The sequence below is a fragment of the Giraffa tippelskirchi genome, chromosome 5 (assembly GCF_054371585.1).
Source record: "Giraffa tippelskirchi isolate mGirTip1 chromosome 5, T2T-mGirTip1v1.2.pri, whole genome shotgun sequence".
NCBI classification, from domain to species: domain Eukaryota; kingdom Metazoa; phylum Chordata; class Mammalia; order Artiodactyla; family Giraffidae; genus Giraffa; species Giraffa tippelskirchi.
The window spans coordinates 80321135-80335523 of NC_137279.1; the positions used below are offsets into that span (position 1 = coordinate 80321135).

The 14389-nt window shown below is 47.2% G+C and overlaps 1 protein-coding gene across 4 annotated transcripts in view; it reads right to left on the bottom strand.

The window, feature by feature from the left end:
* Positions 1-14389, bottom strand: part of RCSD1 (RCSD domain containing 1) — a 69538-nt gene that overhangs the window by 6362 nt on the left and 48787 nt on the right. For 3 of the 4 annotated variants that reach the window (XM_081489260.1, XM_081489259.1, XM_081489258.1), the window contains 5 exons: positions 14011-14112; positions 12826-12915; positions 8493-8564; positions 3678-3881; positions 976-1611 (listed from right to left, as the gene is read on the bottom strand). In XM_081489260.1, coding sequence (XP_081345386.1) covers positions 976-1611; positions 3678-3881; positions 8493-8564; positions 12826-12915; positions 14011-14112 — 1104 coding nt within the window. The remainder of the gene's footprint in view (positions 1-975; positions 1612-3677; positions 3882-8492; positions 8565-12825; positions 12916-14010; positions 14113-14389) is intronic. The other variant, XM_081489261.1, reaches the window with a different exon arrangement.

The window sequence follows — 14389 nt, forward strand, 5'->3', positions numbered from 1 at the left end:
CCAGGTAGGCTTCCTGGGAGTGGTGGAAGGAGCCAGGTGAATAAATGCAGGCCCAGCAGGACGGAAGGGACTGAGGCGCTCCCCCACCCATGTGCAGTAGGTATCTAACCCCTGTGCATGAATAGATGGAACATAAAGTGTAGCGAAGCTGCTCAGTCGTGTCCGACTCTTTGTGACCCCATGGGCTGTAGCCCACCAGACTTCTCTGTCCATGGGATTTTCCAGGCAAGAGTACTGGAGTGGGGTGCCATTTCCTTCTCCAGGGGATCTTCCTGACCCAGGGATCGAACCCAGGTCTCCTGCATTGTAGGCAGACACTTTTACTGTCTGAGGCACCAGGCAAGTCACATAGATGGAACATAAAGAGTCCTCTATTCATTTTGTGTGCTTTCTTTTTAAAAAATTATTTTATTTTATTTTTAATTGGAGTATAGTTTTATATTAAAACTTTTATTCTATTTTTTTAATTGTAGTCACAAAGCCTCCTTTAAAGGCCCAAATCAAAGCTACCTTCACCCTGACGCTCCACGGGCACTCTCCACAAACAAATTGTTTCCCCCACTGTGCTCCAGGCTTCCCTAGGAGAAGCCCTGCCTTCTTTACTGCACCCTAAGGAATTGCTGGTCTCAGGTGCTAGACTGTGAGTTTTCTATGGAAGGAGTACCTCCATTGCTCTTGGAATCCACCACAGCAGTGAGCCAAGGCCCGGACACTACATCAGGAGGCCTCGATGTGTGGGTCTCAATCACACCTAGAAAGGTGCCAGGACTGCGAAGCAGTGAGAGGAGCGCATAAGACACACTCCCCTTTCTGGTTCTTCCCCATCAGTGACAGCCTGTCTCAATCCAGCACCTGTGTTACCGCACACCTGGCTGATTGGTGATCGATATAAGGGGTAGGGCATGGGAGAAAGGATGCGCTGGCCCTGCCCTGTCCTGAGGCTTGGGGTGGGAGGGGACAAGCCAGGCCACCTACCTCTGTCCTGGGGACCTCTCTGCTGGTGTCTGGCTGGGCATGGCCAAAGTCGAGGTGACAGCCTGGCTCCAGGATGGCCCCCTCATCTTGCTTTTCCTGGCTGGTCCCCTGCTCTGGGCTGTGGCCACCCTCCCTTCCTCCAGGAGGGAGTGGAGGGATCTCCTCCTCCACAGCTCCCTCCTCCAGCCCCTTTGTGTCTTGGCTGCTTTGTCCAGGCTCCTCCTCTTCACTGGCCACCCTCTCCTTCACCTCTGTAGGCTCTTCCGTCTGCTCTCCAGCCGGTTTCTCCTCTGTGGGGCTCCCACACCCATCCTCCACCTCGGAGCTGGAGGCTCGGGCTGGATACTGGCCAGCCCCCTCCTCAGAGCTCCCCCCAATCTTCTCCGGCTCCTGGGCTTCCCCCATGGCCCTGCTCTTCTCCTCCAGCTTCTCTGTCCTGCTGGACATCCTCCTCAGAGGAGGGGATCCTGGGGCTCTGCTCTTGGCCGGGAACACCTCGTCCCCGTTCTCTTCCTTGGCACCATTCTCCTGGGAAGACTCCACGGCCCCAAACTCGCCCAACTCCCCACAGTCTGACTGGGACCTTCGGAATCTCCGGGAGGGAGGGCGCCTTTTTATGGAGCCCCTTGTCCGCACCTGGAAGAAAGTGTTAAGGAATATACATTTGTGAAAAAGGCCAAGGCGAGGACGCATGTTCTTTCAATGCCAGTTTCACAAGCCCCACCTGAGGATCATTTGATTTTCTATGAGGATGAAGCACTGTTTGCTATTTATTATAGGTAGAGCCCTATAGGGCTATGGTATTATATGGTAACCTGCAGAATTTTTTCTGTGTGGATGAAGATAAAAATGTTTTCTATCCAATAAGAAAATATAACCTAAGATTTTATTGGTCTGTAAAACATGAATCAATTTGGTGTCTAACTTAGCAATTTTATTCTAACATTTGTTCTATTTAATTGCCTATAAATAACCAGTTCTTGGAATGAGCTTTACCTTATAGATTTCCTCATAAATTAACAAGTTGAACAAACTCTCTATTTCATATTAGAGTCATGTTTTAAAATTTTGAGGATGCTACTTTGACAAAGGTGAGTGGAAAGTGTGTGAGACTCAGAACTAGGCCTCACCTTGGTCCACTGGACTTTGTCAGAAGTTCAATGGGCATGTTTATATTAGATGCCCTACTTTATTCACATGATGTGTCCTTTAAAAATTAATGTGCAATGTAGGACTTCTCTGGTAATCCAGCAGTTAAGAATCCCCCCCTGCCAATGCAGGGACACAGGTTTGATCCCTGGTTGGGAAACTAAGATACCACATGCCACGTTACATTTTTGTGTTTGCCAATCCTAGTTTTGTCTCAGTGGTTTAGAATGAAGGCTTGGTTTTAAAAGAGCTTCCCAGAAACTTTGCCGAGACCACAGTGAGGCTAGCCTGCATGCTATCAAGGCCTCAGTCCTCATGGCCTGCAGGGTTCAGAAATAACCCCACCTGCTCCCTTACTGCTGTTACAAGACTAAAGTCCCCAGTATTAGGGCTCTCCCGGGGTTCCTCTCTGCCCCCAGGGGTCTCTCCATTGTTCTGGGCTGAAGGATCCCTATTCTGTCCCCAGCCAACAGGCTCAAGCCCACCTCATCACCTCTTTGTTTCCTTGGGCTCTACCTGTTTCTGCATATTTGATCTCTTTTTCTTAGATGAATTCTCTGGAAGAGTCCAGAAGATCCTGTTCTCTCCATCCATAATTCTAAAGTCACATCCATTTATTAATACCATTTCCTGACATTGGAGCCCTTTAACTCTTAGCCTCTCCCTGGCTCTGACCCAAATTTGCCAGGTGTATTGTTGGAATGTATTGGATTGTATGCACCTCTGATTCCCTGATTCTTACCTCCTTCCAGTAGGGCAGGGATCTGATGAAATTACACACAGAGTACCAGGTAGCATCCACAGAAACAAGCCTTGTTACACATCTTTTTGCAAAAGAAACGGTTTGGATGTTTTTAAACTGGAGTGTGCATGCAGGCTAAGTCGCTTCAGTCGTGTCTAACTCTTGTGACCCTATAGACTGTAGCCCTCCAGGCTCCTCTGCCTATGGATTCTCCAGGCAAGAATACTAGAGTGGGTTGCCATGTTCTCTTCCAGGGGATCTTCCTGACCCAGGGATCGATTCTACATCTCTTACGTCTCCTGCATTGGCAGGTAGGTTCTTTACCACTAGCGCCACCTGGGAAGCCCCTTAACTAGAGCAAGATGCAGCAAAAATGATTTGAGCCTATTCTGGGTCACTTAGGAGTATTCAAATCAAGTCAGGACAGGACAACCTAGTGACCCTGTCTTCCTTTTTGCTGAGTCCCTGCTTTTGACATAACTCAGCTGGGGTCAGCTGTGAATTCCCACCTCTCTCTCCACAAAGGATGGAGCACTCTCTCCCTCCCCATGCCTGCCTTTCTGGTGAGGGGAACAAGTTACAGGGAGAGGGGATGAGAGAGGCAGGCTAGGTAGAGGGTGAGCTTAGTTCAGGGATCGCTTGCCAGAAAGAGGAGACATATCCTTTGTTAAAAAGCAGCTCTGACCACAGCTAAGGTATGTCCTCCTTTCTGCAGAACAACAGGGTAGAGATAATTCAGGATTGCCCAGTGCCCACATGTCCACAGACATTATAAACAAAGACATCACAGTACTTAGGACCCAGACATTACCTTATTGTAACAGGGCAGATGACTGCCTTCAGGAGGCTGGTCAAAGCTGACGGGCACCGCCTCTGGTTCGCTGGGACGAGACCGCACTCCAGGGCTACTAGGGGTAGAAGGTGGGCTGTGAAATGGTGACACCATGGCCTTGAATCCAGGACTCTTGGGAGAGGCCCCAGGAAGCAGGGCTGCTGGATCAAAGGCTAAATTGGCCTGTTGGGAAAGGTGAGGAATTTCAGGTAAGGGTAGAGAGAAAATGAAAGTTCCTACTCTAGTATGTTGATTTCCTGGCCTTAGAACTGATTGAGACTAGGTACCATGAGGCTTTTCTTACTTCCTAACCAATTATCCATTGTCACATCGCATCCTGCTCCTGGAAGACCTGCTTACTTTGTCTACCTTCTGCTACCTGGCTTACTCCAGCCTGCATTCCAGAATGCCCAGGAAGTACTGATTTGATCTAACAAAAATGCATTGAATGGTCCCAATTTATAGAAAAAGAGGCCGAAATAGCAACTGCCAGGACTTGCAGGCACCAGGACCTCACACTAAGTCAGCACCTTCACCATCCTTCTCATCAGAGTCAGTCGCAGTTACCACTTACAGGATGCCTGCTCTTTGCTGGGCATGTGCAGTTTCCCCCTCTACACTACACATTCAGTTTTGTTCCCAAGGCACAAATTAGCAAAGTGTTTAAGGAATCTGCCCTGGGATTCAAGCCAGGTCTCTTTGTCCCTCAGCCTCCAAGTAAGTACAGGGTCTTCCTCAGTAGACGACCAGAATGATGGACAGAGCAGGCCACCAAGCCCTCCAGGGGGAGCTGGCAGTGCAGATGCAAGTGTGTGCCCCAACCTGGGCATCACAGTGCAGTTGAAACCAGACTAAAATGAACCCTGAGGGCAAGCAAAGAGGCGGTTACCCAAAGGTAACCAGGGCCTAAGGGAGTCATGAGGTTGGTGGGGGAGGAGGCAGGTGGTCCTAGATCTATCCGACTGCCTCAGAGAAGGTGCAGGAGGGATTGCATGTGAGCTCCCTGGGTCCTCTAGGATCATCTAGGGGAACTGGCTCCTCCAGCTCGACCCTCTACTTTTCCAAATCATTGCATCGGCCAGAGCAGGAAAGACAGCAGCAATGTCTGCTGGGAAGGGACCAGGCTTGAGGGGCAGATGATGCTCTCCATGCAGACACATCTGACTCCAGATATCTACTCTTTCACTTGATAGCTGTGTGACCTACAGGGAGTCCAGTGGCCTTTCGATATCTTGGATTCTTTGTTTGCTCAATCTACTGAGCCTGACCTTCAGAGTCTTTTAGGATCTGGTCCCATGACTCTCTCCTGTCATTATCTGACCCACACCCTCTCGCTCCAGACTTTCCTCGGTGCTCCCCTCCTGTCAGCCAAAGCTCTGTCATCCTGAAGAACTCCTACATGGTACTTTAGGACTTGCAAAGTATAGAACCTTATACATGTTTAAGATGACATTAGTACTTCTATTGTGATTTTAAGGAAGAATTTATAATATAGACAAGATTGTGTCATGGTAAAATTAAACATATAAAAGTTAAATGGCACCACTGTGAGCCCATGCCACGTCTAAAAGCAGCATATGGCAGGTACCAAGGGGCAGGTTTGGACCACACAGGCTGAGGGAGTTGATGTGCTGGGATGGCTGGGAGGGCTTCCTGGCAGTGGGGAGGTTAACTGGGCATTAAAAGAGGTCTTCTTCCCCTTTCAATGTCAAGCTGGGAAATTCTCTCTTAAGACTGCTCATGGGCTTCCATGGTGGCTCAGTGGTAAAGAATCCACCTGCCCATGCAGGAGACACAGATACGGTCCCTGATCCAGGAAGATCGCATATGCCTGGGAGAAACTAAGTCCATGTACCACAACTATTGAGCCTGTGCTCTGCTGCTGCTGCTGCCACTAAGTCGCTTCAGTCGTGTCCGACTCTGTGCAACCCCATAGATGGCAGCCCACCAGGCTCCGCCATCCCTGGGATTCTCCAGGCAAGAATACTGGAGCGGGTTGCCATTTCCTTCTCCAATGCATGAAAGTGAAAAGTGAAAGTGAAGTCACTCAGTGGTGTCTGACTCTTCATGACCCCATGGACTGCAGCCTACCAGGCTCCTGCATCCATGTGATTTTCCAGGCAAGAGTGCTGGAGTGAGTTGCCATTGCCTTCTCCATGAGCCTGTGCTCTAGAGCTGGGCAACTGCAATTACTGAGCTCAAGAGCCACAATTACTGAAGCCCTCAAGCCCTAGAGCCTGTGCTCCACAGCAAGAGAAGCCACCTTGAGGACCCAGCACAACCAAAAATAAATAAATAAAAATATATATTAAAAAATACTGTTCACAAATAAAGTAGGTCTTCTAGCCAGTGGAAAACTTCTTTTAAAAAAAATATTTTATTTTTATTTATTTGGCTTCACTGGTTCTCAGTTGCAGCATGCAGAATCTTTAGTTGCAGCTTGCCAGATCTAGTTCTCTGACGAGGGATCCCCTGCAGTGAGAGTGCAGAGTCTTAGCCACTGGATCGCCAGGCAAGTCACTTGAACTTTGAATTATGAACTTCTCCAATGAAGAAACATCATAGTTTCTATCTCATCCAAAAGAATATTTAGAAGAAAAATTGAGCTGATGATGCATTTCCTAGTTCTTTCCCTACATAGTTTCAACAAAGTAAGGTTCCTAAGGGATTTGGCCAAATTATATACTATTACTGACATTCTTCATAAGATTAAACCATTGGAGATCAAAACCTCATTCTCAGGTTTCCATGTTTCCCTAAGACACTTGTTACTGACTGGAAAAGGGAAATAAGACCAAAATTTCAAGGTACATAGTCTTCATGATAATTTCTAGCACTTGACTGAGGGCTGTGGTGGGCTGCAGGGAGGCGGAAGTAGGTGTCCTGCATTACACCCTTGACATTAAGAAGGGGTGTCTGAGTTCAGGGGTCCCTTGTGAGAGATCCCTGTGAGGTAGATGGGGGCCCTGCAGCCTTTTACAGTGATGGGCAGCCCACCCCTTCCCTGAAGCTGAGATGGAATCAGGGCTTTTCATGATGAGTTAAACTTCAGAAAGACTCCTTCTGACTCTTCACCAGGTAGGCTTATGACCCCAAACCAGAGATGCTTTCCTTAACCCCAAATCAGGCTGGGGGCCAAATCTCTGGGCTCTCCCATAGCTGGGAAGTACAGAGGCTGGGACTACTTGTCCTGACACATCCCTAAGAATGGCTCCACAACAAGGTCGATGAATCAGTTTCATTAGTTGGACCCAGACAGGAGAATCCAGCGCAGGAGAGCCTTGCTGAGACTGCAGTGAAAGCTTGAGCATCTTCTACAGGCCTAACCCAGACATATTATGCTTGCTCCTTCTCTGCATTTCAGTTCACACTGTTCCCACATCAGGAGAACCTCCCTCCCTCCTTTCCAGCCTCCCTTCCTAAAGACCAACTCAGGGAATAAGTGTTTTATAAAGCATTTGTCAATTACTCCTGACCACTTGACTTTCTTCTTGCTCTATAATTCTAGAGCAGTGGATCTCTCCTAAGTTAGGGGGCAGGGGGATGATTTTGTTCCCATGAGACATTTGGCAATATCTAGGGACATTTTTTCTTTGTCAGTTTATTGAGTGCTGCTGGCATCTAGTGAATAAGGACTGCTGCTAAACATCTTGCAGTGTACAAGGCAGCCCCCTGAAACAAAATTATCCAGCCCAAATCAGGCTGAGGTTAAAAAGTCCTGGTCTAGAGACTTCTTTGGTTGTCCAGTGGTTAAGAATCTGCCTTCCAAAGCAGGGGACATGGGTTCGATCCCTCGTCAGGAAACTAAGATCCCACATGCCTCGGGGCAATCATGTCTATGAGCTGCAGCTAGAGCAAGCCCATGCTGCAACGAAGACCCAGGGCAGCCAAATAATAATAATAATAAATTTAAAAAAGAAAAATCATACCAACTGTAAAAAAAAAAAAAAAAAAAGTCCTGGTCTAAAGCAGTAGGAGTTGGATAGTTACCCACAATTTAGATCTCTGGTATTTACTCTCCTATATGTCTTTTATTGTATCATATGTGAAAATCTGGGCTTCCCTGTTGGCTCAGATGGTAAAGAATCTGCCCTCAATGCAGGAGACCCAGGTTTGATCCTTGGGTGGGAAAGGTTCCCTGTAGAAGGAAATAGCAACCCACTCCAGTATTCTTGCTTGGGAAATCCCATGGACAGAGGAGCCTGGTGAGCTAAAGTCCATGGAGTTGTAAAGAATCAGACATGACTAAGTGACCAATACTAACCTGTGAAAATCTCGTCTCCGCAACAAGATTGTGAGATCAAGTGCAGTTATATGCTCCATTTACACTCCTGGGAAAGCCAGTGGGCACAGTGGTGAGGACATACAAGGTAATTGGTGATAAGGAAGGACAGAATGCTTTCCAAACAATGAACTTGGCCATGGTGGTGTAATGTCTAGCAACTGAATTTCAGCCCTGTATAAGGTTGAAGTGGTTTGTGACTGCATTCACTCCTTGGAAAGGACTGGCTATTCCTGGAGTGTTTCTTGCACTATATATAATGTCCTTTTCCCTTAAGATATCCCATTCTCTTCAACCTCTGCTAGGTGTTAAGGACATGAGTTCACATTTGATAGGGTCCCTATTTTAGTGTTTTGCCTTTAAGTAGAGCTTCCCATCCTTCAGGGCACTTTAATCACTAGCTGGTTATCAAAGGTCAACTATCCAGGTGACATATGGAACTACCCCTAGGAATCCCAAAGACATGCAAATGTTGGATAAGAGGTAGTGATAGGTAGCCATTCTGAACTTACCTGAAGTTTCTCAATCAGAGGTGAGCTCTTCACTTTGACTTTAGGAGGGTGGCTTGCACTGGGCAGTGACTTCTATGAAAGAAAATGGACCAAAACAATCAAATGAGTAAGGTGAAGGGAACTGGGGTTCTGGTTGGAGCCCAGAAACCACAATTGGAATGAGAACAAAAAGTTGGTTTCATCACTTCACCTCTTAGCTGCAGGAACTCACTTACCTCCTCAGGTACAAGGCACAGCAGGCTGCCCCTTCCCCTCTCCCTCTTCTTGCCGCTAACAAGACTACCTGAATCTATGCATTGGAGCAAGCAGGACATCCAAAACACAGGAGGCCTCCTGTCCCAGGAAGGATGCCTTCATGGTCACTATGAGGGAACAGACTATGTCTGAGGGGGATAAGATCTTCACCCCATGACCTTAACAATGTGGGAAAACAATTGGAGGGGATTTCAAACAGAAAGGGCAAGTGACCATCCATTCTGTTTGTCACAAATATAACAAGAAATCGTAGAGTTGGAGTGAAACCTGACAGAGGTATTATTGAAATTCTTTCCTTGAACTAATAATATTTTGGGAAACCTCACCAATAGTGTCATTTATAAACTATCATTTTCCAAAACATTGAATTTTCATTTTGATTAAGCAGACATTTATTGAGTATCCCCTACATTCCAGACATTGTGTTGGTTATATAAAAAAATGAACATGATTTTGTGAAAGTGAAAGTGTTAGTTGCTCAGTCATGTCCAACTTTTTGTGACCTCATGTACTGTATAGAGCCCACCAGGCTTCTCTGTCCAAGGGATTCTCCAGGGAAGAATATTAGAGTGGGTTGCCATTCACTTCTCCAGGGGATCTTCCCATCCCAGGGATCGAACCTGGGTCTCTTGCACTGCAGGAAGATTCTTTATTGTTGGAGTGTCCCTGCCCTCTAAAAGTGGTCGATGTCTGAGATATACATATACATACACACATATATACATATATATATATGAATATATGTACATATGTATGCTATTAGAGATATTTTTGTGATGAATATATGTCAGGAATCTTGTCTGTTTTTGGATTTTACATTATCTAAAAAGATTGACTCCTTGTTTTGTGTAAAATCCTTACTGCTTGATTCTAGTTCCACAGGTATATTGATCTTCAATGTGTAGAAATGATGACTGTGATGATGATGATGATGGTGATGAAGAAGAAGAAATTGATGACTTCCATGTTGTTGGACAGAGACCAGAGCAGAAAAAAACTCCCGAATTTTCCTACATCTGGGGACACTGCCTCTTGCGCCCATATTTTAATTTACTTGAATTATAAGAGGAATAATACCGATTTCTTATAAACCTGAGATATTTATTGAGGGAGATGATTTTAGTGATGGAAAGAGAAAGACTCACTCAACAGAACTCTCTGTGACCTTTTTAAAGCCCAGGACTGTGGAGATGGTGCTGGAGTGGATCAGTCACTTTCTGGGACTCAGGAGGCCCCCTCCCAGTCCTTTCTGATGCCGGCTTTTTTCTGGGAGGGGAGCTGCACTGCATGTAGGACATTAGTTCCCTAACCAGGGATTGAACCCATGACCCCTGCACTGGGAGCTTGGAGTCTTAACTACTGGACCGCTCAGAAAGTCCCCAACTGGCTTTGACAGGAGCTAGATGGATGCCCTGGCCTCAGCCTTCCCAACCAAGACCTACGCAGGCAAGTGGGTTGGAATAAGCAATTCTAAGGCCTCCTCCAGCTCTCAGGTGCCTCTGGCTCCATGAGTTTGCATCATCAGACATATTTCCAGAGTGGTCAGTCTTTCAAGGAACCTTGTGGCCACTGTGAGAACAGATTTGGTTGTCCTTAATTTCTGGGCTTTACAGTGAAAATTCACATGTTTTTGAAGATGCTGTTCTAGAAACTGCAGCAACAATTATGCTGACAAAACTCACTTTATGTAATAATTTTAAGCTCCTCTCTTCCATAGCTGATCACTATCTTCTGAAGAGAGTGAAAATTCAATAAACACACCCCCTTCCTCGTAGGACAGTGCTGGGAACCCAGCTCATGCCCTACAAAATCCTTATTGATTTGAATTGACCTGCTAAACAGGAAGAATCCACAAGAGCCACCAGTGCAGTTCCTAGGAATGGCAGCAAGTGGCAGCGTTTCCTTTACTGCTTAACTAGCAGCTCTAGACAAGTGGCTGCCTCTCACAGTTGGAGGGATCAAGTCAACCTGACATCTCTCTCTCTGTGTGTATGTCCATATATGACATTCTAATAATGAATAGAATAATGACCAGGTTTTTCAGTCCTTCTCTGGGCAGGTAAGGCAGTGGCTACATTAAAATCCAGTATTGGGTGGGTCCTCCAGAGAGGGGTAACTCTAATACACCCTGGGGGCAGGGGCTGGCCTCACCATCTTAGGCTCATGTAGGCACAGGGAGGGGGCAGGAACGAAGAAGAGCTGGTAAGACCCCTTCAGGACTGTGCACTGGAAACAGGGAGGCAGCCTGACTGGGGCCTTCCCTGCAGGCCCCCAAGGCTCCCAGCATTAGGGCTTCTGCAGGCTGTACCATGGGAATACTGAAGGATTATGGACGACAGCCTCCATCTAACTAGCCAGACAAAGCTGGCTGCTTGGTTTATTTTTGTGTGAATTTCAAGGTGACAAAGAATCTTTGATGTCTGGAAGCAATGTCCTTCACATATGCAAGCAGCCTGTCACCCCAGGACTTTCCTTCTAAGATCCAACCTCCCATTCATTCAGCCCTTGGCTGTCATAGACCATTTAACTGCTGGTGGTGCCCCATGGAATGAAACGTGCAGACTTATTTCTCCCAGAGCCACTGAACTGACCTGGCTCACTCCACTTTTATCCAGGGAATAAACATCCCCATCTAGCCCCCATGACTGGTTAGCACTCTTGTCCCATTTTACAAAACAGGAAGCAGGCTCAGTGCAGTGCAGTGACTTCTCCAAGGCCAAGTCCAGTCAGGGGGCAGCCTCACAGGAGGCTCCTAGTGGCCACAACCTTAGCCTGTTGCCTAACACAGGTTCCAAGCCCAGAGGGTGGTCACAGGAGATGATGACCCTCAGTAAAGAGAAGTTGTTGATATGTATTTGGTCGGAATGTTGGCTGATGAACCCACAAAGTCATAGAATCATAATGTGAGCACGTGAGGAGACCCCAACAAAAACTTAGTGTTTTTCAACTGTGCTTCTTGGGGATTCTCATCCCAGAAGATCTCTGTTCATTGTGTGTGTGGGTGTGTGTAGGGGGTAATATTCCCAGAGAACATGGGGCTCTAGACACCCCCTTTCTCCATTCCACTTGACAGGGAGCAGCTCTTTCTGATTTATCTGATGGGCTTCTGCTTATATGCCTTGGGTTGACAAAAAGGTTTGAACATCATTGATATACTCCAGATGTTTCACTTTATAGATGAGAGAATGCAGACAAGGAGAGGCTCGCCCAAGTCCGTGTGGCTACCGTGTCCGTCTGTCATCAAGATGCTGGCCCCCAAAAAAGACAGTGGGGAAAGAGATGTCACAGTGGATATGAGGACTGGACTATCTTTGGCTGGCTTGCTCTATTTATTTGGGGATTGGCCTCCCAGGCTGGAGGATAGAGCATGCAAATCTGTTTCTGGCGGGGACCGCAACCACAGTGAAGGTGCATGGGCTTCTGGGAGGGTGTGGACAATTACTCTTACAGTTACAATTAGATAAATAAGGGTAGGTGAACATGCAGGCTGGGAATCCATTGCTGGCTATGATCTATGATACCAGAGCCTGTATTATGTTGGTAACATTGGCTATTTATAGCTGAGGGCAATGAGGCCTCCTGGGGGCTCTGGTTTTCTTCCAGTGATCCAGAATAATAGCCATCCTGTACAAGACACCACAGAAACACTCAATTATCTCATTGCAGTTCTACCTCATGTGAGTGCAGACCCTCTTTCCAGATGCTTTGGGCACATGGAAGATCATATAAGTCAGACCTGGGAATCAAACATGACTTTCATGAGTTTTAAATCTGATGTGATGTGATAACACTCTATGGCCCATTCTCTTGGTGAAATGCTCAGGCTTGAAAAATAGTGCTACTGTCCTTGAAAAATCATAAAGGCGGCTCAATAAGAGGTAAAAGGAAGGGGCTTCATTTTCACAGTAAAGGAACAGGAAGCATCAAGAAAAGAAGGTTCATCCCTGAATCTGAAAAGGAGAAATTCCCTGCACAGCCTTTAAAGTCTGAAAATGTGAACTGAGTGCTTTTTTCCATAAGAAGGAGAAAGCAAATCCATAACCAGCATCTTTGGAGCCCCAGTGGCAGCAGCACTTACCTCCTCACCATTCTGGCCCAGCTCTACCTTGGAAGGGAACAGAGAGAGGGAGCAGGGTGGTTTCCTTCTGGTTGGTTTACTGGCTGGTGTCTAGAGGGAAGGGCGACAGACAGACACACAGAAAAAGAGAGAGAGCTAATCAGGCAACAGGGAGGAAGAGGAAGGAGTGGAAACTGGCTTTAGGAATGTTCAGGAATGTCTGGTGGAGAAGAGAATGGAGGGAGGGTTGCCTGTCTTTGCCAGTTAACTATAAAGTCGTTCCAGTGAACTGTCTACCCATTTTGACTTTTAGCTTTTCCCAGTGATCTCCTGCTGGCATCATCTTTCACTTGAGATTCATCAGCCTGAAGCAACATTTCAAAATAACACTCATATCCAGCTTCTGAGCACTGCCAGAGCCTTAGATCAGTACTCTCTCCTTCACCCCTTATAACATGCCTACCGTGTCTAGAAATTATGGACGGGTTTTTCAGATGGGAAAATAAAACCGCAAAACAACACATCTAAAAAAGCATTCTCATTTTCCCCAAGGGGCCATGATAAACCTCCCCAGACATGTGGGTGCCCTTCCCACATTCCACTTCTAAAGAGCTTCTCAGACTGTAGGACTAGAGAAAATCTAGCCCAGATTTCTCCAACACTACAAAGCCCCCTTTGCCATTGTCCTCTCCAACAGGATTCTAGAATCCACTGCTAACCAGATCCCTTTCCTTTCTGATCCCTGCTTCCTATCTGAATGCACTTCCCTATCAGTCCTTGCTTCCCAGTTCTCTATTGGAATCTACCCTCGCTCTGAATTCCTAGGCTCAGGGGAGGAGCCTGGTGTGGGGACTTCTTTATTCTGCGCCAGCCCAGGCCTGGCACAGCTGTGCAAGATCTAAATCTCCATCAGTGGATGACGGAGGTGGACCAGCCCCGGGTTCCAGACCCCTACCTCTGACAGCAGGCCCTTCAACTCTCAGCCGCATGTCTACTCCCTCCTTGCCAAAGTATAAGTGAAGAAAGACCCTGCCCAGGCCCAGCGGCATGGCAACATTCCTCACATTCAGAGAGACCCCTCTGTGACTTCGCTTCCTAATTTGGTAATCACTAAACCTCCTCCCTCCCTCTCCTCTGGGCCTGACCCAGACTTCCCCTTCCTCCAGCCCCCTCCCAGGAGAGGGGCTCTGATGCCGTCTGACTCACCTCCTTTGCAGCGGCTGCCTGCTCCCTGAAACGCCCAGCCAACTGGGCCACCGAGGGGGGCGCAGAGTCGTCCACAATGGCGTTGGTCTGTGCCGGCCTTTCCTGGCAAACCAAGGGGAAGCCAAAGTTAACCAGCAAATACACACCTGGCACTGCTGAGTGTCAGCACAAGGTGCCACGTGAGGTGCTGCTGTGTGACAGTGAGGTCTTTTCCCAGCATTTTGCAATTGGCTTCTGCATCAGAGATTTTAAAAACTCGTTCATCAACTGCATTTCGTATGAATATTTACAATGTCCTTGGCCCAGGGTGTGGCTCTGGTGATCTGGAAAGGAATTAAAATTGGTGTTGCCCTGGGGGGGGTGGGCCACGGAGGGCCCA